The sequence below is a fragment of the Monopterus albus genome, unplaced genomic scaffold, assembly GCF_001952655.1.
Source record: "Monopterus albus unplaced genomic scaffold, M_albus_1.0 scaffold131.1, whole genome shotgun sequence".
In the NCBI taxonomy this organism is placed as follows: Eukaryota; Metazoa; Chordata; class Actinopteri; order Synbranchiformes; family Synbranchidae; genus Monopterus; species Monopterus albus.
Genome location: NW_018128011.1, coordinates 21,154 through 48,286, shown reverse-complemented (window position 1 = coordinate 48,286; position 27,133 = coordinate 21,154). Strand labels below are relative to the sequence as shown.

Genomic DNA, 27,133 nt, shown 5'->3' with positions numbered 1-27,133 from the left:
TTTTTTTTTTTTTTTAATTAATTCAGCCTCTCTCAAGTCCCACCAAATTCATGTAAGTGCAACACTTGAAACCCAGAGTGCCCCTTTATGACAAATGTATGTCTTATGTATGACATAAGATAAATGTATGTCATATCACTATCATGACATACTGAGAATGAAAACAAGGCTCAGTTTTATGACAATGTAATATGACAATCATAATGAAAAGGTTCAAACTATGTAAAATAGTCAATACACCAAGGGCAGTCAGACTGACCGAGCCTTTACAATCATTCCAATAAAATGCATTTATTGCATACACAATGTCGGAAATTTACTTTTGAGTCCCAGGCCTGTCAAACTTTCACCTTCCAACAGTGATCATACATTTTTCACACAGGGTTACCCGTCCCCTTTTCAGTGCTATGTCCTGTATAAAACCTGTTCACCGACTGAAACACTACATCAGATCGGTAGTTTATAATGAAGTTCAACAGAATGCCATGAAATCGAGAAACTACAATGTTATTCACAAAGTTATCAGTAAACAGTTTGGGTGAAGTTTACTCATTTGTCTTCCACAGACAAGTTTGACCAAGATTTGGCACTTACAAAGGTGCCAATTTCAGATAGACAGAGATACATATCTGCATGCACTAAAGCATACAAGGCATATGATGTTTTGTGTTTTGAAATATGGAACGGTGCACCACCACTCCTGAGTCTGCTAAATCTTCCTGCAGGTTTTTTGCAGTCAAATGGGGGTTTTGATTTGTCTTTCTGACCAGCATACGAGCAGTTCTGTCCGAGAGTTTTCTTGGTCTTCCAGATCTCATCTTGACCTCCACAGTTCCCCTGATCTGCCATCTCTTAATTACATTTCTTACTGTGGAAACTGCAAGCTGACAACGCTTTGCTATCTTCTTGTAGCCTTCTCCTGCATTGTGGGCATCAATAACTTTCATTTTCAGGGTCTTACACAGCTGCTTAGAGGAACCCATGGTTGCTGGGTGTCCACAAGTGTGTGCACAAGGTTTGAAGAGTCAAAGTATTTGTACAGCTTTGAAATTGGCATTTACCAATGACAGCTGTTGCTGTGCATCAGATCTAACGAGCTGATTAAGGTCTGATACCTTGTGAGAGACTTTGAGACTCTGGAACTCTTAGGGTGCCCAAACTTTTGCACCATGCCATAATAATGTTTTTATTTTTTATTTTTGTTCAATTTATGGCATAAGAAGTAACTATGCATCACTGTTTGCAGAAAATATTGTGCATTTTTTCCATTTCCAAGAGAAACTGTGTTAACATCTGTTCAAATAAAAAATCACCAAAATCTGTTATTTATCAAGGGGTGCCTAAACTTTTGCATAAGACTGTATTTTTACCTTCTCTCATCTACAGACAGACATAAAAATCTAATCTGGGCTAATTTTTTTTTTTTAAATTTGGAGAAACAATGAGACATTTCTCCACACAAGCAGGAATTGTACAGCCATAGAGCAGGCAGACAGGGCCGTTAGCATTTCAAACCTCTAACAAGAACCCCAAAAAACTCTCCCTTACTCTTGTGTGAACTATACATGGATGACATGATGAAACAACGTAGAAAGGCCATTTTTCTCAGAATTAGGATAATATTTTTACATAAGACTTTCAAACAGTACTGCATAATCAGTGAGGTGTCTGTAATGTTTGTATATGTGTATTTTACAAACTGGAATTGACTCTGGTTTCAGTCTATACTCAAAAGGTTATATTTCAACTAGGCCTATATCAACAGCATAAAATAGACATACATATTGAGAGAAATGTATATATCAGTTTAGTATATATAATATACAGTCAGTATACATAGTCTCTGTGACAGTTGCAGACAGGAAGAAGGGACAGAAAGACAGGCAGGGCTTAAACCTTTAGTCTCTATGGTTCCCAGTGTGCGTGTTGCATCCCTTTCACAACAAAACAATAACATGTGTTTTCCGTCTGTATGGCTGGGACAACCAGGTCCTCCATTCTGCTCTGCAGCCTGGGTTAAAAGTGACTTTGACACTGCTCGACTTCGGTATGACTGGGTAAATACAGGCTACTTTAGTAACTATGGGATGGTGTAGTATAGATGTCAGAGAATAGTAACTGAATGACTAAAAGAAATCCTGTGGTTTCACATAGATTGCCAGTGTAAATGTAACACTGCAATTTTAATGACGCTGAAATGCAATAACACAGTTTAGAAGTGGGCACAGAACTACAGCTGCAAACCTGGATCTTGTGTGAACAGTGTCATACCCGTAGGCAACCGAGAAGGTGAAGGTGTGTATACATCTTAAGGGGAATTCATGCTTTATGCATACCCTCGTGCGTACACCGATCAGGGGTGCATACGTGTTCCTTCAAATCAAGGGTTCGCCTTCTGTCCATGTATGCCAACGGTTTCCAAGCACTGTGGCACATGCAGTTGGGGCTGTTGCTATGCAGACCAACCACATAGACTAACTTCTGGCCTGCACGCAGACGTCTGCTCAGAGTCCACATGGACCCTCTGGGACCTGGGAAGATGATGAAAATTATTTCACTCAACCTTAGTGGACATGTGGATGCGTAAAGCATGAATTGCCTCTTAATGTGTACAGAGGAAGACTGATGAGTTGGCGCTTCTAAAAGTGAGAAAGAGGGGAGAGAGACAAAGAGATAATCAGAAATCAAGGCATAGACAAAACCAGATAAAATAAAAGTCATAGATCAAAGTCATAGTCAAAGATTCAGTACAGTTCCCACCCACCACGTTGTCACATTGTTCTGCTGTACTGAATGCCAGTCTTGGAGGCAATGTTAGACCAGGGCAGCAGAGAGCGCAGCAGGGACTGGGCCTGTCGATACAACCTCTGTGGGATGGAGCAGGGGCTCAGGCTGGCCAGGGTTGAACCAATGTGCTGGATATAGTCAGTGGGAGCAAAGGTTAAGGAAACATGAGAAGACTACAGTTATATTTGATATATCAAGCAAGTACAACTGTGGTGTAAAAATCTAAATACAAACTGTCCACTATGCCACAGTGACCAAGTTGCTCCTTCCACAAAAGGATATAATATTGTCCAGGGCGGATGACCCCCATTGATGTAGAGCACATATGTGAATCCGTCTTTGAGAACACCTCGTATGGAGTAGTAGTAGGGTAGGTAGTGGTGCTGCCTGAAGTCCCTGTTCTCATAGAAGTGGATGGCAGTGTTGTTGGTGGTGAGAACATGCAGGTAGATAGCCTTACAGTGGTCCTGGGCTGTCGTTGAGATGTGCTCCTTCAAACTGTCCAGCAGGAGAGAGCCTGAACGGTCGGATGGTTAGAGAGAGAGGGAGAGAGGGACACGTTACCTCATCTCTGTGCATTAAGAGAACAAATGAAGCAAGATCAGAGAGACAGAGAACAGGAGGGGGCGAGTTTTCACAGCATGTGCAAGTGAAAGTGTGTAATAAGCTGATGAAGATGTTGCATATATCTTTTTTACATTATCAATTATTCATGACAGTTTGGCAGCACTCCAGAAGGTACAATAGGCGTATAGTTTAGCATATGGCAATATATCTGCTTCTATATTACTATATGTCTACAACTGTGCACCAAACTACACCAAATGCAGGACTTTAACTGCTGGTGAAAAATGTAGGAAGGAAGGAATGCAAATGTCTAATAACACATGGATCCAGTGATGTTTCACACACAAGGACAGTGTTGTGTGAGGTTTTACACAAGTACCCAGATGACATTTTCCTGATGATATCACAGTCTTAATTATTCTGTTACAGGACACTACTGAAAGCTGGTGTTAATGAAGTTTACTTTAAGCAGTCATCAGTAATGTAACTGGTCCTATTTCATTCTTTTAGGCACTGAACTCTGGTATGCTGCTGTATGTTAACTGAAGGTCCATGCTCTCCCATCTGAATTCAGAATGAAGAGTGTTTGTAAACTTAATCTTTGCTCACAATGGACAAGTGCACTATAAACATTCAAATTTACATCAGCTCATTATAAATTAAGGCCTAGATTTGTTTTTGATTAATGTTGTGGGAGTTGTTTTCAAATTCTGGCACCCGGTCCCACTCAGACAAAATCAACCTTTGCCTCACAGTGTGTAAACCTCTAGGTTAGGGTAAAGGATGGGGTTTATCATGTAGTGGTTACAGTTCATTAGGATTAGGAATGAATGCAAGTTAATGTCCTCTATGCCAAGCTTTATTTATATATACAGTGCCTTGCGAAAGTATTCGGCCCCCTTGAACTTTGCGACCTTTTGCCACATTTCAGGCTTCAAACATAAAGATATAAAACTGTAATTTTTTGTGAAGAATCAACAACAAGTGGGACACAATCATGAAGTGGAACGAAATTTATTGGATATGTCAAACTTTTTTAACAAATAAAAAACTGAAAAATTGGGCGTGCAAAATTATTCAACCCCCTTAAGTTAATACGTTGTAGCGCCACCTTTTGCTGCGATTACAGCTGTAAGTCACTTGGGGTATGTCTCTATCAGTTTTGCACATCGAGAGACTGAAATTTTTGCCCATGCCTCCTTGCAAAACAGCTCGAGCTCAGTGAGGTTGGATGGAGAGCGTTTGTGAACAGCAGTTGTCAGTTCTTTCCACAGATTCTCGATTGGATTCAGGTCTGGACTTTGACTTGGCCATTCTAACACCTGGATATGTTTAGTTGTGAACCATTCCATTGTAGATTTTGCTTTATGTTTTGGATCATTGTCTTGTTGGAAGACAAATCTCCGTCCCAGTCTCAGGTCTTTTGCAGACTCCATCAGGTTTCCTTCCAGAATGGTCCTGTATTTGGCTCCATCCATCTTCCCATCAATTTGAACCATCTTCCCTGTCCCTGCTGAAGAAAAGCAGCCCCAAACCATGATGCTGCCACCACCATGTTTGACAGTGGGGATGGTGTGTTCAGGGTGATGAGCTGTGTTGCTTTTACGCCAAACATAACGTTTTGCATTGTTGCCAAAAAGTTCGATTTTGGTTTCATCTGACCAGAGCACCTTCTTCCACATGTTTGGTGTGTCTCCCAGGTGGCTTGTGGCAAACTTTAAACGACACTTTTTATGGATATCTTTAAGAAATGGCTTTCTTCTTGCCACTCTTCCATAAAGGCCAGATTTGTGCAGTATACGACTGATTGTTGTCCTATGGACAGAGTCTCCCACCTCAGCTGTAGATCTCTGCAGTTCATCCAGAGTGATCATGGGCCTCTTGGCTGCATCTCTGATCAGTCTTCTCCTTGTATGAGCTGAAAGTTTAGAGGGACGGCCAGGTCTTGGTAGATTTGCAGTGGTCTGATACTCCTTCCATTTCAATATTATCACTTGCACAGTGCTCCTTGGGATGTTTAAAGCTTGGGAAATCTTTTTGTATCCAAATCCGGCTTTAAACTTCTCCACAACAGTATCTCGGACCTGCCTGGTGTGTTCCTTGTTCTTCATGATGCTCTCTGCACTTTAAACGGACCTCTGAGACTATCACAGTGCAGGTGCATTTATACGGAGACTTGATTACACACAGGTGGATTCTATTTATCATCATTAGCCATTTAGGTCAACATTGGATCATTCAGAGATCCTCACTGAACTTCTGGAGAGAGTTTGCTGCACTGAAAGTAAAGGGGCTGAATAATTTTGCACGCCCAGTTTTTCAGTTTTTTATTTGTTAAAAAAGTTTGACATATCCAATAAATTTCGTTCCACTTCATGGTTGTGTCCCACTTGTTGTTGATTCTTCACAACAAATTACAGTTTTATATCTTTATGTTTGAAGCCTGAAATGTGGCAAAAGGTCGCAAAGTTCAAGGGGGCCGAATACTTTCGCAAGGCACTGTATGTATATATATATATATGCATATGTATATATATATACATATGCATATGTATGTGTGTGAGAAAGAGAGAGAACACAGAGCAGTACCTATGCCATGTTTCCTGAACTCTTTGACCACTCCCAGGCTGAGGATGTAGGCTATCTGTGTGTCCACAGGGAAACTGGAGGCCAGGATGTCTCCATCCTAACACACACACACATAAAAATTTTATAAAGATCTGATTAAGACCTACCATACTTTAGGAACATAAAGTAGATTATGTTATCATGTGCATCAGATTCTGAAATAAAAATTACATTCAGCATTTTATTAAAACACATCACCTAAGGATCTTTCAGGTTTGTAATTTGGTGTCACTCTGAACATGCTCTGTATTCTCCTGTGGGACTGGCCCATTACACTGCTTCTTCTTTGCCTATTCAAATTATTCACTGGAAAGGTGGATTCAAAAATTCAAATACTGTTCCAGAGGGAAATTCAGTTTGGACACCAGGTGTTGCAAGTCAACAAACTCCAAAGTGAGAGGACTAATTTTCAGATGCTAGTCCAGGGGAATAAATTCAGTTCCAGTATTTCATCTTCACAGGCACAGCACTAGCCCAAATTTATCTAAACAAGAGGACATTTACAAAGAAATGAACAAAAATCCTTTCTTTAAAGTTAATCACTGTTTATAATCCCCAGAAACATTTATAAGTGGCAGCCTTCTTTCACCAATTTCTTTTTTCATTGCCCTGTTATCTCTTTTTATTACAAAGTCTAAAGCAGTCAAGGGCATGTGGTTCATCTAATTAGCAGACTAAAAACAGACTCCACTATGTCAGTGTTCCACTTGTGACATTTCCAAATGACAACTGAGTGAGAGTGGATAAACTTTGCAAACACACTTAGTGACACGGTCTCTACAGAGTACAGCTTAATTGAATACAACTAATAACAGCCCTCTGCTTCGTGTGAGCGACTGTGTAGCACTCTAAACAACCAACCTCTTTGTGTACTTTAGTCCGGCCTTTAATCTCAGCCACTATCATTCCCACGATGTCTCCTCTGAAGGTGGCAGCGAGGGAGAAAAACTTCTTGTTGGAGGTGATGTCCTGATACCATGAGTCTGGGTACCTGGAGCCAAAGGTCACACAGGTTAGCATTCATGCATGGCCATGTATAGGAATGTGTTATGCAGAAATAATCCTTACTATACAAGTCAAAAAACAATAGCAGCACACCAGAGCAAAACACAAACAAAATATTTCAGAGAAAAAGGTATGTCAGGGTTCATACTGTAGATGACCGAGTTTTCTATGTGTTTGAGCACCCATACGATATATAAACATAGGAATAACCTCCAACAAGTCCTCAAACTTAAACAACCCATATAAGTCGTTTTTCCCTACCCTCGGTTATGACCCACACTGAATATGATTCTTACTCGATTGGGAACCAATCACCACAGAGCAGCTTGACATTCTCTATGTCATTGTGGCAGAGGAAGCGGAGTTGGACTTCACTGAGAGCTGTGGGAGGCACCACGTCACTCATTCACACCTGCAAACCCCCAATAGAAAGAACAGAAAGGTTTCAGTGAGTCGTATTGTCATTAACTCCAAGCTAGATAAACAATTAAGAGGTTAAGCTGAAAGAAAGTTAGATTTCAGTGATAGACAAAGAATAAACCGTAACTTCAGTGAAGAGCAGTCATTCACACCCAAAAGAATAAAACTGCAGATAAATCTTGTACTTTTATAAAACCATCACGAGAAAAAAAAAACATTTTAATGCAATCAATAGATAATAAATGGGGTTCAAAAAGATGGCATTACACAGCCTCTTGCATTGATTTTAGTGAGGGACAGAGAAAGCTACAAGTCACTGTGTGTATATCTAATTTACAGACATTTGCTGTTACCGTTTGCTAAATACATTATTTGATTTTTTTTTTTTAATGAAAACATTTAAGGGTTTTGCCTTAAATTGGACCAAACTGAGAAGGAAAACATTTGCTAGCCTTATAAAGCCACTAAGAATGAAATACAGCTTGTGAGTTATTAAAAGGCTGAATAATGAATAAATAAACAAAACCTGCAAACAGAATTCTTAAATGATTAACTGACTAATAGTCAATAAACAGAAAATCTTATTTATCTATTGTCAGTGAACGTGGTCAAGTATTTTTTCCATTAATTTGGTTCATAAAAAGAAAATATTGGGAGAAAAAAGCTCAACACAATTTCCCAGAGACCAAGTTAACATATTTATGTTGTCTGTTTTGTTATACCAACAGTCAAACCAACAGACCAGTATTTACTATTGCACAGGACTAAATACATTAGCAAATATGCACACAGGTAAGGGTGTGAAAAGACCTTGTGCCACAAAGTCTCGAGATGTTAAAATGTGACAATATTTCTGGTTTAGGCCAAATCTGACGATACAATCACAGTCAGCTAAGTTTGTGGCAAAACCTTTTACAGTGCTTGCATATTGTTGTCTTTTACTACATATGATCATTCAGACTTGGAAGGTAGAACTGCATTACAATATGATTAGTTAAAAGATTTAAAAATGCACCTGCAGTGTTTTTGCCTTTTGTGACTTTCAGTCAAATAAAAGACTATTTTTCCAAACATATATTTTGTTATTGAACATTTCTTAAAAATAGTGTTAAAATATCACCTCGTCTCGTTCTTGTGAACCCAATATCGTGTAGCGTCTCATCTCGTAAGCCAAGTATATTGTCACACCCCTACACATAGCCTATGAAAACCTGTAATTTGGGGCATTTTTGTTTAAATAATAAATTATCCAAAGATCTGCAGATTAATTTACTCTAGCTTGACTAATGGTTTGTGTGTGTGTGTGTGTGTGTGTGTGTGTGACATCCAGAAAGGCCAGTTTTCATCTGTAGTCCCTAAACTGACATATCATTTTAGCTTTATTTGTTTAAATCAGTTCTTAAGTAAAGACTCACTGGTTGTAGCCTGTCAGATATAACATTTCCTGATCATCTTGGCCTTCTTGATTGTACACTAAATATCTTTCAGCTTGGGATTGTTAGCCATCAAAACAACTAATATCATGATACCACATTGAGTTCAAGGAGCACTAGGAATTAATCTGTACTGATAACTCTATTTTGAGCTAATACAGTAGATCAGCCTGATTTTTATGATAATTTCCATTAACAGTAAATCTTCCCCCTTCTAACATTTAATTATTGTTTGATTAAACCATCACCAAAAATTTATTAAAAAGTAAGAAAGCAGCAAATAATCACATTTGAGAACCTGGAATTACCCATGTAATTAACCAATGATCAAAATAAAGATTGCAGCTCTGTATAATGGTGGACAGAATCCAGACTCACAATCTTGAATACAACTGGTCTAAATTAAGCTGACAATTCACAACAAGCTTTATTACGTCTGCTGGCAACATCACATATTTATACAAAGAAAACACGAGTTATTCCATTGTGACTCTTATAACGTTAATGTAGACGGTGACATAAGTCTTCTTGTCTTTACAGTAGTTGTTGAACCCTGTTACTTATATCATCGACAGCAGGTTTCATAACGGTTCAGAGTAATATCTTAATTATAAAATAATACAAATTTAAAAGTCACAAGACAAGTGAAGAAAACGCACTATCCCAGTAAAGCAAGCTTTTAAAAATACAGCTTTCTGCTAATTAGCATGCAAGCTAACGCTAGCTAACGTTCTGATGCTAAACTAACGTACCTTGTTTCAACACCCGGGCCGGAAGAAAGTCGAGAAATATATTCCCTGGGGAATAGTGTTAACAGTCACTACTCCGGACACAACATGATAAAACACCAGTTTATTGCTGACTCTCAACGCCGTCTCATTCCTGAGTCAATGATGAACAAACTACTAAGCTAGCCAGAGATCTCGCTGCTTTGATAACAGCTGGATGTTTTTCTTCCTGAACAGCGTCATCCGGAAGCGTTTTCTTCTACTGATTAGTCGGTTGATATCAAACATACTAGTATTTACCGCCACCTACTGGGTTGAAGTGTAGCCTACAGACTAAACAATTTACTCACTTTCCTTAATTTGTTATCAAACTACTGTACATAATTTCATTACAGTGCCACCAAAAACTGGTTCTGGCCATTACACTACATTGTTACACATTATTACAATATTTAAATAATGTGTGAGCAATCACATCTCCTGTATGTTCCCCTCCTAGATTTGCCAAAAAGCAGGAAAGAAAACAAAAAAGCTGCATGAAGATAAAGATAAGGTTGTACTCCAGACATGTGTAGGACATAATATTACTGATATTTATTAAAAGCTCACTTACTTTGTTAATTAAAATTATTATTTTTAAATTACAACTACTCCTTCTCCATCAGTGAAACATTCAGAATCTATGAATACACAAATATTATATTCACTCAAGATGTTCACTGAAATGTCCTTTCGCAGCATAGGTCTAACTGTGTATTTCCACACTATTGGATGTTTTTCTATGCACATATCCTAAACCGAGACTTAAGGTGAAGAAACACTTTCACCCTTCATGAGTGAAATTTAAAAAATGCTTTCTAATATCAAACAACCACACTGTAAAAAAGAAAAAGGTGAAAAACAAAATTTTAAGGTAATAACCTTCAATAAATTTGTATTTAAGCAATTTTTATTTATTACTTTAGAATAATAACTCACTTTTATATCTGTTAACTTACTTCAAGTTAGATTAATATAGCCCGCTGTTTTACATGATCACCCTAAAGCTCTACTTGTGTTCATTTACTATAGGTATAGTATACTATACTATAAGTAACTGAAATTTATGTACAGTACTGTACCCACTTAAAACTCACAGTTTACAAATGAGCTTGGACTCCAGTGTGTTTAAAAATCATTTATTGTGTCATGTTGTATTCCCTGCATGAGCTTTTACCAGCAGTCAAAACAAGCTCAGGGAAAAAAGGTTAATAATAGGCCTATTATATTATAAAATAAATGTTAATTTAAAGAAAGTTATTGGAAGATTTTATAGTACAAAAACCTATCCCTACATTGCCCAACTAAAGCACACAAGTTGACAATACTTGTTTTCTTTGTAATGAATCACAGATTAACACAGACATTATCAGGAGTCACCCACTATTGTTGAAGAAAGACAGTTGACACAATTTCAGTTTTTACCTTAAATGCAGTTTTGAAGACCTGACTACTTGTTTTTTTATGCATAAACATTTTTTATACAAAGAGCATTGGTTTTTATTTTTAGATTGCAAGAGAGGTAACCATAAGCAAAACACTGAGTGAGGGGGCTCTTTATAGTTCAGTCCTGATGTTTGTTGTTGCTCAGCTGTCGCTCCATCCACTAAGAACGAAGAGTTGCAACTGAGATTTCTGAAAAGTTTGAGCATTTTTTTGAATAATAACACCTCAAACAAACCTCCAAGCAGTCCCAAGATACACTTCACTGATTAACATGTAGGAAATCAGAAAATCGCACAACACTGTGCAGACTTTTACTGGTTTTCCTTTCTTTTTTCTTCTGAATTACTGGGTAATGTGATTTAACATTTATCATTATTGTTTAGTTATGTGTGGATGGTGCAAAGCAACCATCTGTCCTTATAAAATTATAAAACAAAGGTGTTAAAAATGAAAACAAAACTGACTTACTTTTTCACTTTTTGTTTGAGACCAATTTTTCATTTCCAAATAGAAAAATTAACTGAGAAAAATATCAATATATGTTTTCATCTCTGGCTTTGAATGAATTGGAAAAACAGTGAGCTTAACATATCGTACCATAGGGGGCGGAGAGACATCTGGCAGATTTAGTGTGCTTGGTGTCTGTGCTGCTGTGTGGTCCCTGGCCCTGTTTAATAAAAGAATGGCTTGTGAGAGCACAGGAGAAGTTTTGGTGTCCAGCTCCTTCTTCAACCCAGCCAATGTAATAATATTAAAAACATTCAATACCAGTAAAGGATCTTTTCTATTAGCATTAGACTAGTTTCAGATATCAGTACTTAATTATAGTTTTACAATTTTTTTCTTTTTTCATATTTAAATATAATCTCCAAATAACTGAGTGTCTTCAAACTTCATTGCAGTGTTTTGATTTTTTGTCTTCAATGAAGCATATGTAATTTTGGCATGAAAACCATGTAAAAGCAGCTCAAAGAGCAACAAGTTTCTATTACACATGACCTTGACTTAACTCTCTTTACCTTGTATTTATGACATCTGTTGCCTTCTCACTGCTACTGCAAACACAGCAGTTAAAAATAGCCTGTACTGAACATCACTCAAGTTCAAGAGATACTAGTTGACTTACTTCATCCAAGCTTTACTATTTAGTATTAACAGGATTTAACTGAGCTGTTTTTTTAATATTCAAAGCCAGTGTCATACATAGACTCTTCACTTTCAGGTATACCACAAAGTAAACTATTAACCACTATCCTGCCTTGAGGCTGTGATGTCATAATTAGATAAATATGGGTATTTGTATTATAAACTTGGACTTGTAGCTGTTTCTGGGCTTGAATGAACACCTGCCCGTGTGAGTGAATTTTTAGGAGAGACTGAAACATCACCAAATCAGGTGCCAACCAAATATCTAAAAGAAGGCTATTCCATAATTTAGGAGCCACAATTGTAAAAGCTCAATCACCACCAGATTTAAGCCTAGACCTAGGAACATCCAGAAGACAGAGGTCAGAGGTATACCTGGGGTGTACAAATGTAAGAGCTCAGAAATATACAACAAAGCCAAGTAGTGGGGCACCTTGTAAACAAATGTTAAAATCTTTAAAATAATTCTAAAATGCATGGGAAGCCAATGTAGAGATCCCAGAATGTGATCACATTTCCTAGTATTGGTTAAGAGAAGCTATCAATATTTTGGCGTTCTTTATCCATGCTCTTAAAATTAACATTGCTCTGTTTTTTAAACATGCTTTTAATGTTATTTCATGTGGCACCTGAGAAACCACATTATTGTTCATTTACATGGATGCCTGATGACTGAGGAGTTGAATAATTGTAGAAATGAAATCAAATCAGTGACAAAGTGACACCCTCAAACTCAGAGACAGAAGAGAAGTCTCCACTGAGACAGCCACATAAATCCTACAAATCAACCAATCGTCCGAGCCAGTTTAACATAACAGTTACGTGGCTGCCAATATCTGAAAACACTGAAACCCAACCATAACATACCCTTCTCTCTTCACTCCTCCCCAGCCCGCACATGACCTTGCAGGTAAATAAACTGTTTCAGACTGCTTTGTCACTGATTTACACAAGTAAACCTTTGTGCTCCACTTGCAGCAGGTCTGCACACAGACTCACAGAAACAGGTAACTATGCACCTCTGACTTTTTTTTAATGCTGAACAACAGGTTCAAGCTGAAAAGAACCGTGAATGATGACAACCTTTGTTACAGTTATACTATAGTATGGATGAATTCAGTATGACAACATTATAAACCTGCTTTTTGTTGAGAATTGGAATTCTTGCAGTCTTTGTAATGCTATATACAGTGGGCCTGCTTTATTTTTCATGCAGTAATGGTGAATATATTGCTCCAACACTAATCATACCTCTGCAAAAAGCAAGATATCAAGCACTAATTTGCAGACTTACAGTAAATAAACTGACACGAATAGGGACCATGTTGTCATTGTGTCAAGGGGTGCAGTCAGGTGTTAGGGCTGTCCCTTACTACCACAGTAAAGCTAAGCTAAGCTAAGGACATGGTTTCAGGGCTGTGTGACAACTGCACTATTAACGACTTGCATTATCTGAAATCAATTACATTTGGGATCATCATCAGCAATATCAAGAAATACTTCAAAATACCACTTGGAGAAGAGCTAAAAAGGAGCAAAATGCAAAAAATGTGCCAAACAACACTAAAAAAAAAAATCACAACTCATAATTACAGCAGTCTTACCAAAACTACATTTAGCTACATAACCATTCATGAAAGTCATGAAAGCAAAATTGACATCAGATAGGAAGATGTGTATATCCCATCATAGTGCTTGCTTTAGGCACATCTGCATTGTTGATTCTCCGATAATGATAACTTGTTCCACTCTGCAGAAGCTCAGCATGCAACTGAATGTTTTAAACTGTTAGGATATGGATACCTAGCTGTCCACATAAGTGTGATTCTGTATGTACTGTATGTGCTTGGCCGGAGTACCTTAATAAACTTGAAACAGATTACACTTAAATTGTAACTTTCCTCATATAAACAAGCTAACAGGAATGTAATCTGTCTTTAACAAAGGAGCATGCTGTGCATATCAGTGCAGTGAAGAATAAGCCTAGCACCTTCTATAGGTTAAGTGGGATATATTGAGATCTGTTTTATTAAGCAGCTGACTGAGGAAAGATAGGGTAATGTAACTCCTAACAGGCTGATCTGCTTAACTTGATCCAGCTCGGAGCTTTGCATAAAGATAATTCTATTGTGTTTCCAGTTATCATTAATTATTTTCATATTATTACATTTATGTTAACATTTATTTTATATGTTTAAAATCATTTTGTTTTTATTGGTTCAGTCATGCACATTTGCAGTTCAACTCCTAAAACACTGATGAAGTCCTGACAGTGAAACATGAAGTATAGCTCCTGGTCATCTGGACAAATCTGAATAGAAGAGTTCCATAAAACAAATTGTGCAAATGTCCATGTTTGACCTTTTTGGCTCAGGATGCAAGTGGTGTTGTGTGCTTTGGGCCTCTTTCTGGCCCTGCTTCAGCTGTCTACCTCTCTGCTGCTGGGAGCCTTCAACATCAAGTCATTTGGAGAGACGAAAGCCTCCAACGCCACTTTGATGGACATCATCACCACGGTCTGAAACACCATTAGAATATGTTGGTAGCATATTATAATCATGACATTAAGGATATTGTAATGTTCAGAGGAATATAGAGGTAAAAGGGGGACTCCAGCCAGTTTAGTAATTCACATTCATAAAGAGATCACTATTGTAGCTGAGTCACTAAACTTCGAGTACAAGCAGAGTCTCGAGTGCCCAGGGTTCAAGTTTAAAGCAAGTCCAAGACACCAAAGAAGAAGAAAGATTGACGCAACACATACCATTTTAAAAGGTGTTTTCTTAGTGTGTGTGGCACAATAGCAAACAAATGCACTTGTAAAGTAACACACACTACTTAGAAGTGAACAGTATGAATTTATTTTGCTAGGTGGAGTGCACACTTTGATGGGAATGTGCCAGATACAGTACAGTGTGGTGAACAGGTTTAAGTATCAAGATCTTATGTCAAATTATCATGGTCTATTACAAATAAATAAAGTAAAAGTCCAAGTCCTTGTCTCCAACTTCCAAATCTGAATGCGGTCAATGCTCGAGTTTGAGTCCAATTTTGAGTAATCACTGCTCAAGTCCAAGTCGAGTTACAAGTTCTGAAAATCAGGACTCAAGTCAGACTCGAGTCAGAGTCCTGGCTTGCGTATTACAACACTGTAAGAGATAGGTTTAAAAAAAACAAATAAACAAATACTGCAGTGGTCGCTAGGAAATTCTGAATGTTTGTTCCTAGGATGGGTCAAGCTTCAAACTGTGGATCCTACATTTCCCATAATACTTAATAGCATCTTTTTACTACATTACTTTGTCCGACTCTTGAAAGTTACCCCAAGTCACAGAAGAACTGAACTGTTTTAGCTGACCTGTAAAACTGACAGAGTCACCCTTTACTACCTAGAACAATTACTGATACTGGGACAATAGAGGGTATGTTGGCTCATAATAGAACACAGAAAACACTATGCTAGAAGAACATTTGTCACATGTTGTTTTGTGGGTCTGTTGCAGATTGTCCACCGCTATGATATCATTCTAATCCAGGAGGTCAGAGACTCCGATCTGTCAGCAACCCGAAAACTCATGGAGAATGTCAACAAGTTAGACACACCTTATAAAAAACATTTTAAAATTCATTATTATATATGTGTGTAAGGCCAAATGTGGTGACCATTTTGTAATAGTTTGTTGAAAGTTCACAAAATCACATTTTGGTATATGATAAGAAAAATTATGTTCATCTATTTTGTGTGTGTGTGTGTGTGTGTGTTTCCCCAGAGGTTCCCCTCGGTTCAGGTACAACCACATTGTCAGTGAGCCTCTGGGTCTGAACTCCTATAAGGAGAGATATCTCTTCCTCTACAGGTACACAAGAAGGCAAAAACAAACTCATTACAATAGTAAAATGTTTGGTCCTTTGATGAAATCCTTCACTGAGAGCAGAGAGATTTAGAGTCCCATTCCGCTATGTCTGCTATGTTCACTCCCGTACATATTGACTGTAGCAAGGTCTCCCAGATAAATACAGCAGGTCAACGGGTCAGTTTTAACACAGCTCACCCCTGGTTGCACACTAAAGTCACATCATTTTTAAAGTAATACAAAAAAACTCTTTGAGGTAATAACCCCTCCTAGTTTGCTAAGTACATGTACTTGGCAAACTAGGGGGGGGTCAACATAACAGTAGCCAGGATTCTGAGATAAATATGGTTAACTTGTGTCACTTGCTGTACCAGAAAATGCACTTTTGTTACACTTGGGCAGTACTTCATGCCACTGAATGCAGTTTCTTACCACTTACTTACCTCAACTTAAAGTGTCAGCAAAGTGTATTTTTGGGTTTGAAATGCTCTCAAATGTGTCATAATATCAAAGCCCATACAACAATTTTTAATGTACTTATTTGGCATAAAATGCTTGTTACAGTAAGTCCATTGTGGTCATGAGAAGAAGGCATGTGACTCAATAAATCAAATATGGGACATACAGTAGCATAAATAGGTTTTTAACCACACTAGAACAGATGCGAATAAGAGTGTGTCTGTTTTTTCCAGGGAGCAGACGGTGTCCGTGGCTAAAAACTATATCTACAATGAGCCCTGTGGTGCGGACACCTTCAGCAGAGAGCCCTTTGTCGTCATGTTCTCCTCCAAACATACTGGTAGGATCCAGAGGAATGTGCATGCACAGAGCGTGAGAGTGCCACCGCTTGACACCATATATAAAGATTTTCTCTTTTAGTGGGTGATTAACTGAGAACAAGGCATCAGACTTGTGTAGGATGTGACTCTGAGGTCATAAGGTCTTATGCTTTAAAGATCAACCTGCTTCAGTTAAATTCTTGTTACACTACTACTATAAAAAGACATCATTAGGAATTATGTCAGACAATTTAAAGAGCTAGTAAACTCTGTTATTTCACTGATTCACAGCTGCCATATCCTATACTCTTGTGTTTCTCCTTCTTCCTCGTTTCTGTGTTTTAGCCATAGAGAACTTTGTTCTGATGCCCCAGCACACCTCTCCAGACAAGGCAGTGGAGGAAGTGAATGCCCTCTATGATGTGGTGGCTGATGTCCGCACTCGCTGGAACACCAATGTGAATACTCCTCAATTCTAACCCCCCCTCGCAAAATCAATTATTTTGTGGAAATGTGCAAAAAAAGATGGAGTGCAACTGACAGATTTGGTTCAATATGGCTTAATGAAGTTACTGGAACTCTCCCTGCAGGATATTGTGCTACTGGGTGACTTTAATGCTGGCTGCAGTTATATATCGAACTCTGACTGGGTGAAGATCCGCCTCTTCACTGACAAGAGTTTCCACTGGCTGATCACAGATGAAGCCGACAGCACAGTGTCACACACCAACTGCCCTTATGACAGGTACACACACACACACACACACACACACACACAGACTCGCATGCATACAGAGACACCCGCTCTTAATTCCACCTCTTATTCTGTATTTGCAGGATTGTGGTCACAGATGATATGATAAGGGGAGTAGTGCTTGGCAGTGCTGAGGTTTACAACTACATGATGGACCTGAACCTCAGCCTCAGTCTGGTAAAAACAACTGCTCAGTCTGTAGAGAGTAACCTAACACCAGCTGAATACTTACTGTTCCTGGTTTTTGCTTGACCTTCAGTGGGTACTGTTGCCACCTTGTAGCACTCATGTACTCTACAGGTGCAACTCAATAAATTAGAATATCCCATAAGACCTATAAAAAACATTTTTAGTGAATTGCTGGCCTTCTGGAAAGTATGTTCATTTACTGTATATGTACTCAATACTTAGTAGGGGCTCCTTTTGCTTTAATTACTGCCTCCATTCGACGTGGCATGGAGGTGATCAGTCTGTGGCACTGCTGAGGTGGTATGGAAGCCCAGGTTTCTTTGACAGTGGCCTTCAGCTCATCTGCATTTGTTGGTCTCTCATTTTCTTCTTGACAATACCCCATAGATTCTCTATGGGGTTCAGGTCTGGTGAGTTTGCTGGCCAGTCAAGCACACCAACACCATGGCCATTTAACCAACTTTTGGTTGGTTAAATGTATGTTACAGGTGCCAAATCCTGCTGGAAAATGAAATCAGCATCTCCAAAAAGCTGGTCAGCAGAAGGAAGCATGAAGTGCTCTAAAATGTCTTGGTAAAACGGGTGCAGTGATTTTGGTTTTCAAAAAACACAGTGGACCAACACCAGCAGATGACATTGCACCCCAAACCATCACAGACTGTGGAAACTTAACACTGGACTTCAAACAACTTGGGCTATGAGCTTCTCCACCCTCCTCCAGACTCTAGGACCTTGGTTTCCGCCCTTGATGCCTTGACCCCAGCCTCAGTCCTTGTGAAGTTCATCCACATTCTTTCTCAGTCCATTCCTTGTGAAGTTCACCCAAATTCTTGAATCGATTTTGCTTGACAAGCCTCTCAAGGCTGCAGTTCTCTCGGTTGGTTGTGCATCTTTTTCCTACCACTCAACTTTCTGTGAACATGCTTGGATACAGCACTCTGTGAACAGCCAGTTTCTTTGGCAATGAATGTTTGTGGCTTACCCTCCTTGTGAAGAGTGTCAATGATTGTCTTCCCCATGATTGTGTAGCCTAGTGGACCAAACTGAGTGACCATTTTGAAGGCTCAGGACACCTTTGCTGGTGTTTTGAGTTGACTAGCTGAGTGGCATGTCACCATATTCTAATTTATTGAGATAGTGAATTGGTGGGTTTTTGTGAAATGTGAGCAAAATCATCACAATTAAAAGACCCAACAGCTTAAACATCTATTTAACTATGGAAAATTAAGCAATCTATGCCAAACTGGACTAATAAGTTGTACTTCAGGGAATCAAAGATTTCTTTCTCCCTCTCTCTCTCAGGCATTAGCTGTCAGTGACCATTTTCCTGTGGAGGTGAGGCTGACTGGCGAGGCTCTTGCTGCCTGAATCATGACTCCAGTCCTTCTACAGGTCCCCAGGCCGATGACCATGATTATTCAGTATTGGGGAACTCTCACAAACCATAATCAAGTCATGAATTAGTTAATCTTGGTTCTTTACAATGTTTGAAGACCTCTGAAATTACTGCCAAAAATGAGAGTGCCAATAAATGATAATGTGAATATGCCATTTAATCCACTGACACATCAGAAAAACTGAACATAAACTAATTTGGTAAACACATGACAAAGGCTCCACCTACTGTGGGCTATTTGAACGAAACTTGCCAAAACCAAAAAGCAAGTATAAATGTAACAGTTTGTTATCTTAGGCTTTAAATGTTAGCTTGTGCGGCTATTTTGCTACTAACAACAGTTGTAACCCACCATTATTTCCAAAGGCAAGGTGTGAGTCATTAGCTCTTTGATTTAATTACAGGTTATGTTAGAAAAAAACAGTATATGCTCTAACCTGGAACATTCACTCCGGAACAGTTACGCCAGTACCTCAGAGAACAGGCTAATGCTTTTAATCAACTCACATTGTTTTGGATTATGTAAAGTTAGCTAGCTACAGCTGAAAAAATATGCTAGCATAAGTTGTCACATATGACAACAAAATCTATTGCACTGGGCCAGAAATGAGCATCTAGTTTTGCTTGCAAATGTACCTTCAGAGACACGTTGTTTCAAAAGTTACAGAAAATTTGGAGCAGTAAATCTGCTGCTGTTAAAATAGACTCCATGTGTGCTGCGTGAGAAAGGAAGTGTGACAGCTGTAGCAACAATGGGGGGCAACGCTTAGTCTATGGCCAATTTAAAGAATTCTTTATTGCTCTGAAAATAATGAGTTTGAAATATTTTGTAATTACAGCTTGCTAGACCTCTTCCAGGTGTCAGAGGATCACACAGCTTTACAGTAACAATGGTTCTTGGCTGGTTGAATGCTGTTATGAAGAGTAGCTGGTGACAACTCTGGGAGGATCATAGTAAACTTATGCCAATGAGCACAACATGAAAGGCAGATGTGTTTTCAATTAGAGGTCACAAGGTACCTCTAATATCTGTGTCATGTCTCTCCTCTAGCCTTTTCTCTTTTTCAGCATCTCTAGATAAACCCGAAGAGACTTCTGAATGGAGTCTTTGGTGATGAAGCTGACAAAGTTTTGGATGTCAGCCTCTCTGCTAGATGTTAGCTTGTCAAGGGTTGGCTTCCTCATCAAGGACTTGGTGATCTGTCTGGCGTGGTCTGCAAAGTAAACAGATTACAGTTAGCTCACTGGTTCCAAAAGTGGGAGTCTCTGTAGGTCTCCAGAGGCCTTTAGATCCTGGATAGATCCTGTTGATGAGACTCAGCAGAGTAATTACAAGGTTAAAGTCTGACCACACCACACCGAGCTCTCTGTTGCACCAGACTACACCCAAAGGTGATATTACAGTGTACTGACACACCCTGAATTACTTTAATTGCATATACCATTTTCTAAAAATAGTGAACATGCTAAAAAAATCAAAAGTATAACATGACTCCATTTGGTATAAAACTGGTTGGTCAGTCAAACTAAAATGAAAATTTATTTTTATATAAGAATCAGTAAATAGATCCTTACGTACTTATTTGGTCAAAACTGTACCAGTTACCAGAGACAACACCTGGTACTTGAGTATCCTCCAGGGGGTATGAATTTTTGGTTTCTGAGCAAAAAAAAACCCAATCTTTTTTGGCACTGCCTTTATTTGAATATGGGGAGGACTAAATTGCATGTTCACAATAGAGCATATGTTTTGCCTGTTTTTGGCTGATGTATTTTCCTATTTTGGTGGAGTTCCGGTTGAACTAATGAGCTTTCATTGTTTTGGTGGATTCTGTGAAGTGAAAAAATAGACTTGAAGCTAAAAATAGGCTTCAGGTTGTGGCTACATACATAAAGCAGGAGTGATATGCCAAAACATGCACAGGCAGCATAGACAGCTGGACTCATTTACTATAGCAGCTTATTGGTTGTGACACACGCATCTCAAAAATGTGACTGAGTGCACTGAAATACCGGACTGTAGTTCTACAAATAGATTGGCTCTATTCTTGCAAATACCAATTCTGTCAAAAATGCCCAGATCAGCTCCGATAGTCTAGTATCGATCCTTGGTATTGGACTGGGACATCATCTTTATGGTGTTTCTTAATGCGACTGTGCTGTATAATGACATAAACCTCTTATTTGTGGAGGGCTATATGACGTGTAATGTACCTGGAACAGCCAACCACTTAGTCATGGCCTGAGTGGCTGTGGTGAGAACCTGGTCTTCAGGTACCACCTGGTCCACCAGTCCTATCTTCAGGGCCTCTGAAGGGCTAAAGAGCAGCCCCAACTCCAGGGCCATCTCTGCGGTGCGGTGGCCCACTGTGTTTATAATGGTGTCCTTAAACCTGAGGACAGCAGCAGTGTTGTTTGATGTACCGTGCATATTCACACTACCGTCAACATCAATATAACCACCGTAACAGTAATCTGTTGACATACTTGTACTTCCTTACCAAAACGGTGCCACAATGCCGAGCTGCGTTTCATTAAGACCAATACTGTAACGAGGGTTGTCTGCCATTATTCTGTAGTCACATGTCATAGACATCAGACAGCCCCCTGCAGGGCTGGAACCCTGTGGAGGAAGTGAAAAGGTAGGCTAAGGGTGCTTTCACACCTACAGCGTTTAGTTCGATTGAATCGAACTAGAAACTCTGGTGCGGTCCTCCTGGGGAGAACGCGTACAGAACCAAAACGGGACCAAAGGCCGTGAACCACATGATTTGAGGGCATTGGATTATGGGTAGATTTTATTTCCTGTCACCCAAAACATGCGCCAGGATGAATCATGGGCAAACTGTACGACTTGGTTTAAGTGGTAAATGCAAGTAACATAATACAAAATAACCAGGGCGAGGCCCAACCCGCGTGTGTTGACCTCCATCCTCTCTCGTCACAGAAACGTGGACTTTCTTCCTTTATTTACTTTTTCTGTTCTCGCGGCAGACACATCTGACCAATAAGCGGAGAGAACGTTCTCGCGTAGTTTTACGTGACGTGTTTTGGGGCGCTTGGATTTTTCTGTGTGTGAAACCAAACCAAACCAAGGAGACATTGCTACATGTTTACAAACTCAACTGATTCGGACTAAAGCAAACGAATTAAGGTGTGAAAGCACCCTTAGAGGTACCCACAAGACATTTAATTCTCTTATTTTTGTGCTTACTGCTGTAGTGTTTCTGTATTGCAATACAGGGACAAAATGGTGGTGGAGATGGGGCTAGTATTTTATACTTACATTAATGGCAGCTATGGTGGCCATGTTGGAGCTATACATTTTCAGCCACATCTCCTGAACAGCTCTCCAGAACTCTCCACAGTGCTCTGGACTCTTTCCATACATCTCCATGATGTCCAGCCCAGCAGAGAACACCTTGGGCTGGCTCTGGATTGAAGTAACACATGCTAAAAATTTGTCACACACTCCAGCAGTGGAAAAAGTCAGCCACACTGATCAAATAACCTTAAAAAACATTAAAGGTCATTTAGTCAAACGATGAGGTTATACTATACTGAGGTGACGATGAGGCCTCTGCAGCTCTTATCCATCTCTAGCTTCTCCAGGTTGATGCAGAACTCGGTGAGGAAGTCTAAGCTAAGGCTGTTGACTGGAGGACTCTGCATGTACATCACCGCCACGCCTGTGGATACAGATGAAAATGCTCCAACATAAACTCTATTCACTCATCTTCGAATGAGGGGGAATGACATGAAACGGTAAAAATGATGAGGTACAGCAGATGTGTGCAACTCTGAACCCACCGTCTCATGTTTCTCAGCACGTTTCCACAATTCCTTAGACTTAAGGGAAAAACCCAACTGAGGGAAACGTGGATGAAATGAAGGGAACTGGGATTTACCCACTGTGTACTTCACAGGAATGAAACAAGCTTTGGAGCTTTGGCATCTTCTCTAGCAGTTACCAGAAAGCTTGAGGTTATTTATCACCAAGTACATTTTGAAAATTCGAAGCAATTTGTGGGTTTAAATACAAATAATGCTGGAGGGTAAATACCCACAAACTACACAAGAAATATTTATACAGCTTGACAGAATTCAACATAATTTTTCTCATCCAGTTTGCTCCAGTTCTAAAGCCACCTGTGATGAGGAGAAAAACTCTCTTGGACACATACAGGGCAAGACTTTTTTAATACAAGAAATTGTGTGACTGCTAGAATCCACTTCCTTATTTAGATAATGGAATCCAGCATTTTCATGAGTTCAAAGTGTGAAATAAGATAGCTCGATAACAGAGGGGGGTGGCAATGACAAAATCTTTACCTGTGCTTTGATCAAAATCCACTTTGATGTTAGTTGTGGTGGAGTTGTTCCTCTGCTGAGCAGCTATGACAGGAGACGCACATACTCTGCCCTGTCTGCTGCCGTAGGACAGCTGCAAGAGAAAACCTGTACAGACACACAAGTTTCTGTAATCTTAACCATCACAGCTAAATGGCTAAGCCTAACCCTAATTCTAGCGTGAACCATAAAATACTCAGTAATAGAGTATGTTTTTTCCTTCAAAAAATTATCTAATTTCACATTTTAAATGTGATATATAACAATAACTAACTAAATAAAAAAAAATAGAAACTGAAAAATCTATGGAAACCACACTGAGAAGTACAGACAGACAGACAAGAAGAAGAAGCAGCTTTATTTTATTGTCATTGTAACATTGTGACACGTACAATGAAATTTTGATTGGAGCCAAGGGGCAGCAGGCTGCTGCGTGCATATGCGCCGCCATCATGGGCAACTTGGGGGGTTCAGACAACAAGGTGTATGGAAAGTGGTGGCCAAAAGACTAAACCAAACAATACAAAATTAACAAAATATGATGTGACATCCTATCAAAATTTCAAATCACACATAAAATAAGTTAAAACTACACTATGCCAAGTTATATGTGAAAAAAGTGCTGAAGTTTTCTAAAGCCAAAAGTTATGTATTCACATTACTTGTTTTTTGTGACAAACAGTGCAAAACCCAAAGATATTCAGTTTACAGTGACATCGAAAGAAAAGCTGCAGATCCTCACAAGTGAGAAGATTAGACTAAGGAATTGTTGTCTTAAAAATAACTTACAAGTATCAATCAGTTAATAAAACTGTTGACCAATTTTCTTTTGATCACTCAAAGAAAATCTATGAATCACTGCATTTCTACTGTACACATTTCTTCAAACAGGCTAAAACACTTACTCATCAAGGCCAATGACATTTTTTATTTACTTCATATTTCAAAAGCAAATTATGATTTTCACTTTTACCTTTCCCTTAAAGGCTGCATCACAATCAAAGGCCACAGATGAATCTGGTAGCTAATTGTGGGCGACTACAACTAAAGCCAAAAAGTACGGTTTAAAGGACTATTCTGACATGTGAATAACTTTTGAAAGCAGAAACAGTCCTCACCAAAAAATCAACATGGATGCCTATCGTTACATATTCATGTAACTGGTCGCATATTGAGGATAGTCTGGATAAAACTCATTTTGTAACCATGCTGTGGTGCGATGACTGGAAGCTGTTGGTGCACAAGCTGACAAAACTTGGAGGTTTTATGTTTAACCTTGGTGGTTTTATATTTAACCTTGGTAGCTACGTACGCAGCAGTGTCCGATTTGTTACCTTTGTCCCAGTTCCTGCAGAGTACAAACACGGCGCTGCCGAAACTACTACGCTAGCACCGCTAACGCTTGTGAACTGGCAATAGTTATTCCAGGGGAGTTCGTCGGACTGGTAGTCAAAAATGTCATGTACACTTAGGCGTGCAGACATACCTGAAAAGCCACACTTGTTCCTCAGTGCAACTCTCACTGCCATTTTCGCTCGCTTAGTAGTGACGTTACTTATTGACACCGAAGATCCCAACCTTGTATTCAGGCGGTAGGGGGCAGGGAGTATTGTTTTCTTCCTATGATGATGATGTTTATTGGCGGATTGCAAGCCAACCTAAGGTGCATTACCGCCACCTGCTGGTCTGGAGTGTGGGACAACCATGGAGCCGAAGGAAAAAAAATAGAGGTTCTTAGAACTGCATAAACTACAAAATCCTATCCAAAATACCTATATCTGCCAAGTAGTGATGGAAGGTACTGTGCCGATGCTTCAAAGCGTGTGTCGAGAAATCCTGGAAATATTTAGTGAATACTTGTCTTGTTTATGGCGTGTGACGTCATCGTTGACGTTTAAAGCCTCTGTGCGTGTAGCGGTTCCGGAAGTGGTTCGAATTTTTGCCACGATGTATTGATAGTTATAAAGCCCAGGGATTCTCCAAACAATTCGTGGGTAGTGTTGGAGTTGTGAGAGTTCGTGAGTTATATATTTCCAAAAAGAGGAATCGTTTAAACCCCAATATTGTTGAATAAATACTGTTTATAAATAGTAGTGTAAGTGTCCCCTTACAACAAACTGCACAAGCATCTTCCCTTCTGCCCTTCTCTGTTACAAGCACATTCACTTTCCTCTTCCCTGTTAACATAATTATCCCCCTATCATTATTATATGACTTTTTCAACTATTGATGTAAACTGTTTCGGTTATAGATTCACGAGTTTGAACTGTTAATACAAGGACACAAAAACCTGAAACTTTTCCAAATGTAGCTGGACAGTCACTTTGCAGAAAATGCTGAGACTTTACAGTATATTTATTGTTTTAATTTTATTTATTGTTTGGTATTGAGGATTTAAATCATGTTTGATTCAGCTCTTGTTAGTATACAAAACCACAATTAATAAACTGAATTATCTCTCCGTAAGACAAAGGGTAGGATAGACCTCATATAATAAACCCTTTTGTTTCTAAATAAATATCAAATGTTTCCCTTTCCTCTTTTAGTTACACAAGCATGTCAGTATTTGCACTCTCAAGGGTATGACTGTGACCAGTGAGTCACTGTCGCTTAGGATCGGACCATGGACAGAGACACCAAACAGCTGTTTCTGCAGATATAAAACTGAGCCAACCGGGCCATGATACCTTTCCCATAAGCTTCTTCTTCCTCTTCTTCTCCCTCTTCTGTGAACCACACTCTTATTAACTTTGTTTGCCTAATAAAAATAAACAACAATTTACTGAATAATGTTGCATTTGCTACATTCACTATAGTGCAGTATTCATGTAAAATAATATTCATTGAGTTCTTTGTTTAGTTGCCTTGTTTTATCACATTGACCAGCTGGATCTTCAGTGTGCTGCTTAAGTAGGCTACTGTGACGGGGTCTCGTGTTAAATATGATATCCTTTTTCTAAATGTATCAGAATGTTGAGTTGGCTTTGTTTGCCCAGCGGTTAAAAAACATGTTTTGTGTCATTGTTCGGCACTTTAACACTTGATAGCTGTTAATTTCCATGCTTATTTTTTATTTTTTTGTGAGAAAAGTGAGGTGATGAACACTATGGAGAAACAAAAGCAGAGAGTATTGACTGCGACTAGTGCTAGCCTGGCTGGGCCAGCTAGCAATTTACTGATTAGCTTGCCAGCTAAAGCAGTTCACCACTCACCACACAGGCAGATACACAGTGTCACCAGGCTTCCAGTCCCACCTTTTTTTGTGTGGATGAGTGAATGTCATTTTATTGTGTGATCACCGCTTTAATCATCATATGACTCAAAGGCCCCTCCTTGAACTGCCACCTTATTGTGGTGGAGGGGTTTGAGTACCCGAGTGATCCTAGGAGCTATGTTGTCGGGGGCTATATGTCCCTGGTAGGGTCTCCCAAGGCGAACAGGTCCTGGGTGACGGGTCAGACTAAGAACGGTTCAAAAGCCATTTATGAATAGATTACGATCAAGGACCGTGACGTCGCCTGGCATGGCACAGCCGGGGCCCCACCCTGGGGTCAAGCCCGGGGACGGGGCTCGCATGCAAGCGCCTGGTGGCCGTGCCTCCCCCTGGCATGT

At 39.3% G+C, this 27,133-nt stretch overlaps 3 protein-coding genes across 6 annotated transcripts; 1 reads left to right on the top strand and 2 right to left on the bottom strand.

Moving 5' to 3' along the window:
- Positions 1-1,418: 1,418 nt before the first annotated feature.
- Positions 1,419-9,807, bottom strand: naa60 (N-alpha-acetyltransferase 60, NatF catalytic subunit). 2 transcript variants are annotated; one of them, XM_020613218.1, is made up of 7 exons: positions 9,593-9,807; positions 7,284-7,399; positions 6,844-6,973; positions 5,944-6,040; positions 3,070-3,304; positions 2,765-2,928; positions 1,419-2,639 (listed from the first exon to the last, which is right to left on the bottom strand). In XM_020613218.1, the coding sequence occupies exons 2-6, from the start codon at positions 7,391-7,393 to the stop codon at positions 2,772-2,774; spliced, it is 729 nt and encodes a 242-aa protein (XP_020468874.1). In that variant the 5' UTR covers positions 7,394-7,399; positions 9,593-9,807; the 3' UTR covers positions 1,419-2,639; positions 2,765-2,771. The 2 variants fall into 2 exon arrangements, with proteins under 2 accessions (XP_020468874.1, XP_020468875.1); XM_020613219.1 differs by having other exon boundaries at positions 1,419-2,531.
- A 3,326-nt stretch (positions 9,808-13,133) lies between these two features.
- dnase1 (deoxyribonuclease I) lies at positions 13,134-19,234 on the top strand. 2 transcript variants are annotated; one of them, XM_020613243.1, is made up of 9 exons: positions 13,134-13,206; positions 14,574-14,715; positions 15,703-15,791; positions 15,970-16,056; positions 16,746-16,852; positions 17,178-17,290; positions 17,423-17,577; positions 17,670-17,763; positions 19,078-19,234. In XM_020613243.1, the coding sequence occupies exons 2-9, from the start codon at positions 14,575-14,577 to the stop codon at positions 19,141-19,143; spliced, it is 852 nt and encodes a 283-aa protein (XP_020468899.1). In that variant the 5' UTR covers positions 13,134-13,206; position 14,574; the 3' UTR covers positions 19,144-19,234. The 2 variants fall into 2 exon arrangements, with proteins under 2 accessions (XP_020468899.1, XP_020468898.1); XM_020613242.1 differs by lacking the exon at positions 13,134-13,206 and having other exon boundaries at positions 14,427-14,715.
- Positions 19,235-19,941: 707 nt separating this feature from the next.
- eci1 (enoyl-CoA delta isomerase 1) lies at positions 19,942-25,312 on the bottom strand. Of its 2 annotated transcripts, none has more exons than XM_020613241.1 (7): positions 24,856-24,991; positions 23,504-23,629; positions 22,733-22,860; positions 22,458-22,604; positions 21,673-21,794; positions 21,386-21,564; positions 19,942-20,385 (listed from the first exon to the last, which is right to left on the bottom strand). In XM_020613241.1, exons 3-7 carry the CDS (start codon positions 22,847-22,849, stop codon positions 20,219-20,221), a joined length of 732 nt encoding a protein of 243 aa, XP_020468897.1. In that variant the 5' UTR covers positions 22,850-22,860; positions 23,504-23,629; positions 24,856-24,991; the 3' UTR covers positions 19,942-20,218. The 2 variants fall into 2 exon arrangements, with proteins under 2 accessions (XP_020468897.1, XP_020468896.1); XM_020613240.1 differs by lacking the exon at positions 24,856-24,991 and adding an exon at positions 25,008-25,312 and having other exon boundaries at positions 19,948-20,385.
- Positions 25,313-27,133: the final 1,821 nt, after the last annotated feature.

Excerpts from the sequence above, each read along its gene's own strand:
- naa60 (XM_020613218.1), bottom strand. The coding sequence starts at position 7,393 with ATGAGTGACGTGGTGCCTCCCACAGCTCTCAGTGAAGTCCAACTCCGC. Across the intron at positions 6,974-7,283 it reads GGTGATTGGTTCCCAATCGA|GTACCCAGACTCATGGTATC; the intron begins GTAAGAATCATA and ends CTTTGGCTCCAG. Across the intron at positions 2,929-3,069 it reads CATCCGCCCTGGACAATATT|TGACTATATCCAGCACATTG; the intron begins ATATCCTTTTGT and ends CTTTGCTCCCAC.
- eci1 (XM_020613240.1), bottom strand. The coding sequence starts at position 25,050 with ATGGCAGTGAGAGTTGCACTGAGGAACAAGTGTGGCTTTTCAG. Across the intron at positions 23,630-25,007 it reads GAACAAGTGTGGCTTTTCAG|GTTTTCTCTTGCAGCTGTCC; the intron begins GTATGTCTGCAC and ends GTGTCTGTACAG. Across the intron at positions 22,605-22,732 it reads GAGGCCTCATCGTCACCTCA|AGCCAGCCCAAGGTGTTCTC; the intron begins GTATAGTATAAC and ends ACTTCAATCCAG.
- dnase1 (XM_020613243.1), top strand. The coding sequence starts at position 14,575 with ATGCAAGTGGTGTTGTGTGCTTTGGGCCTCTTTCTGGCCCTGCTTCAG. Across the intron at positions 16,853-17,177 it reads GTTCTCCTCCAAACATACTG|CCATAGAGAACTTTGTTCTG; the intron begins GTAGGATCCAGA and ends TCTGTGTTTTAG. Across the intron at positions 17,578-17,669 it reads ACCAACTGCCCTTATGACAG|GATTGTGGTCACAGATGATA; the intron begins GTACACACACAC and ends CTGTATTTGCAG.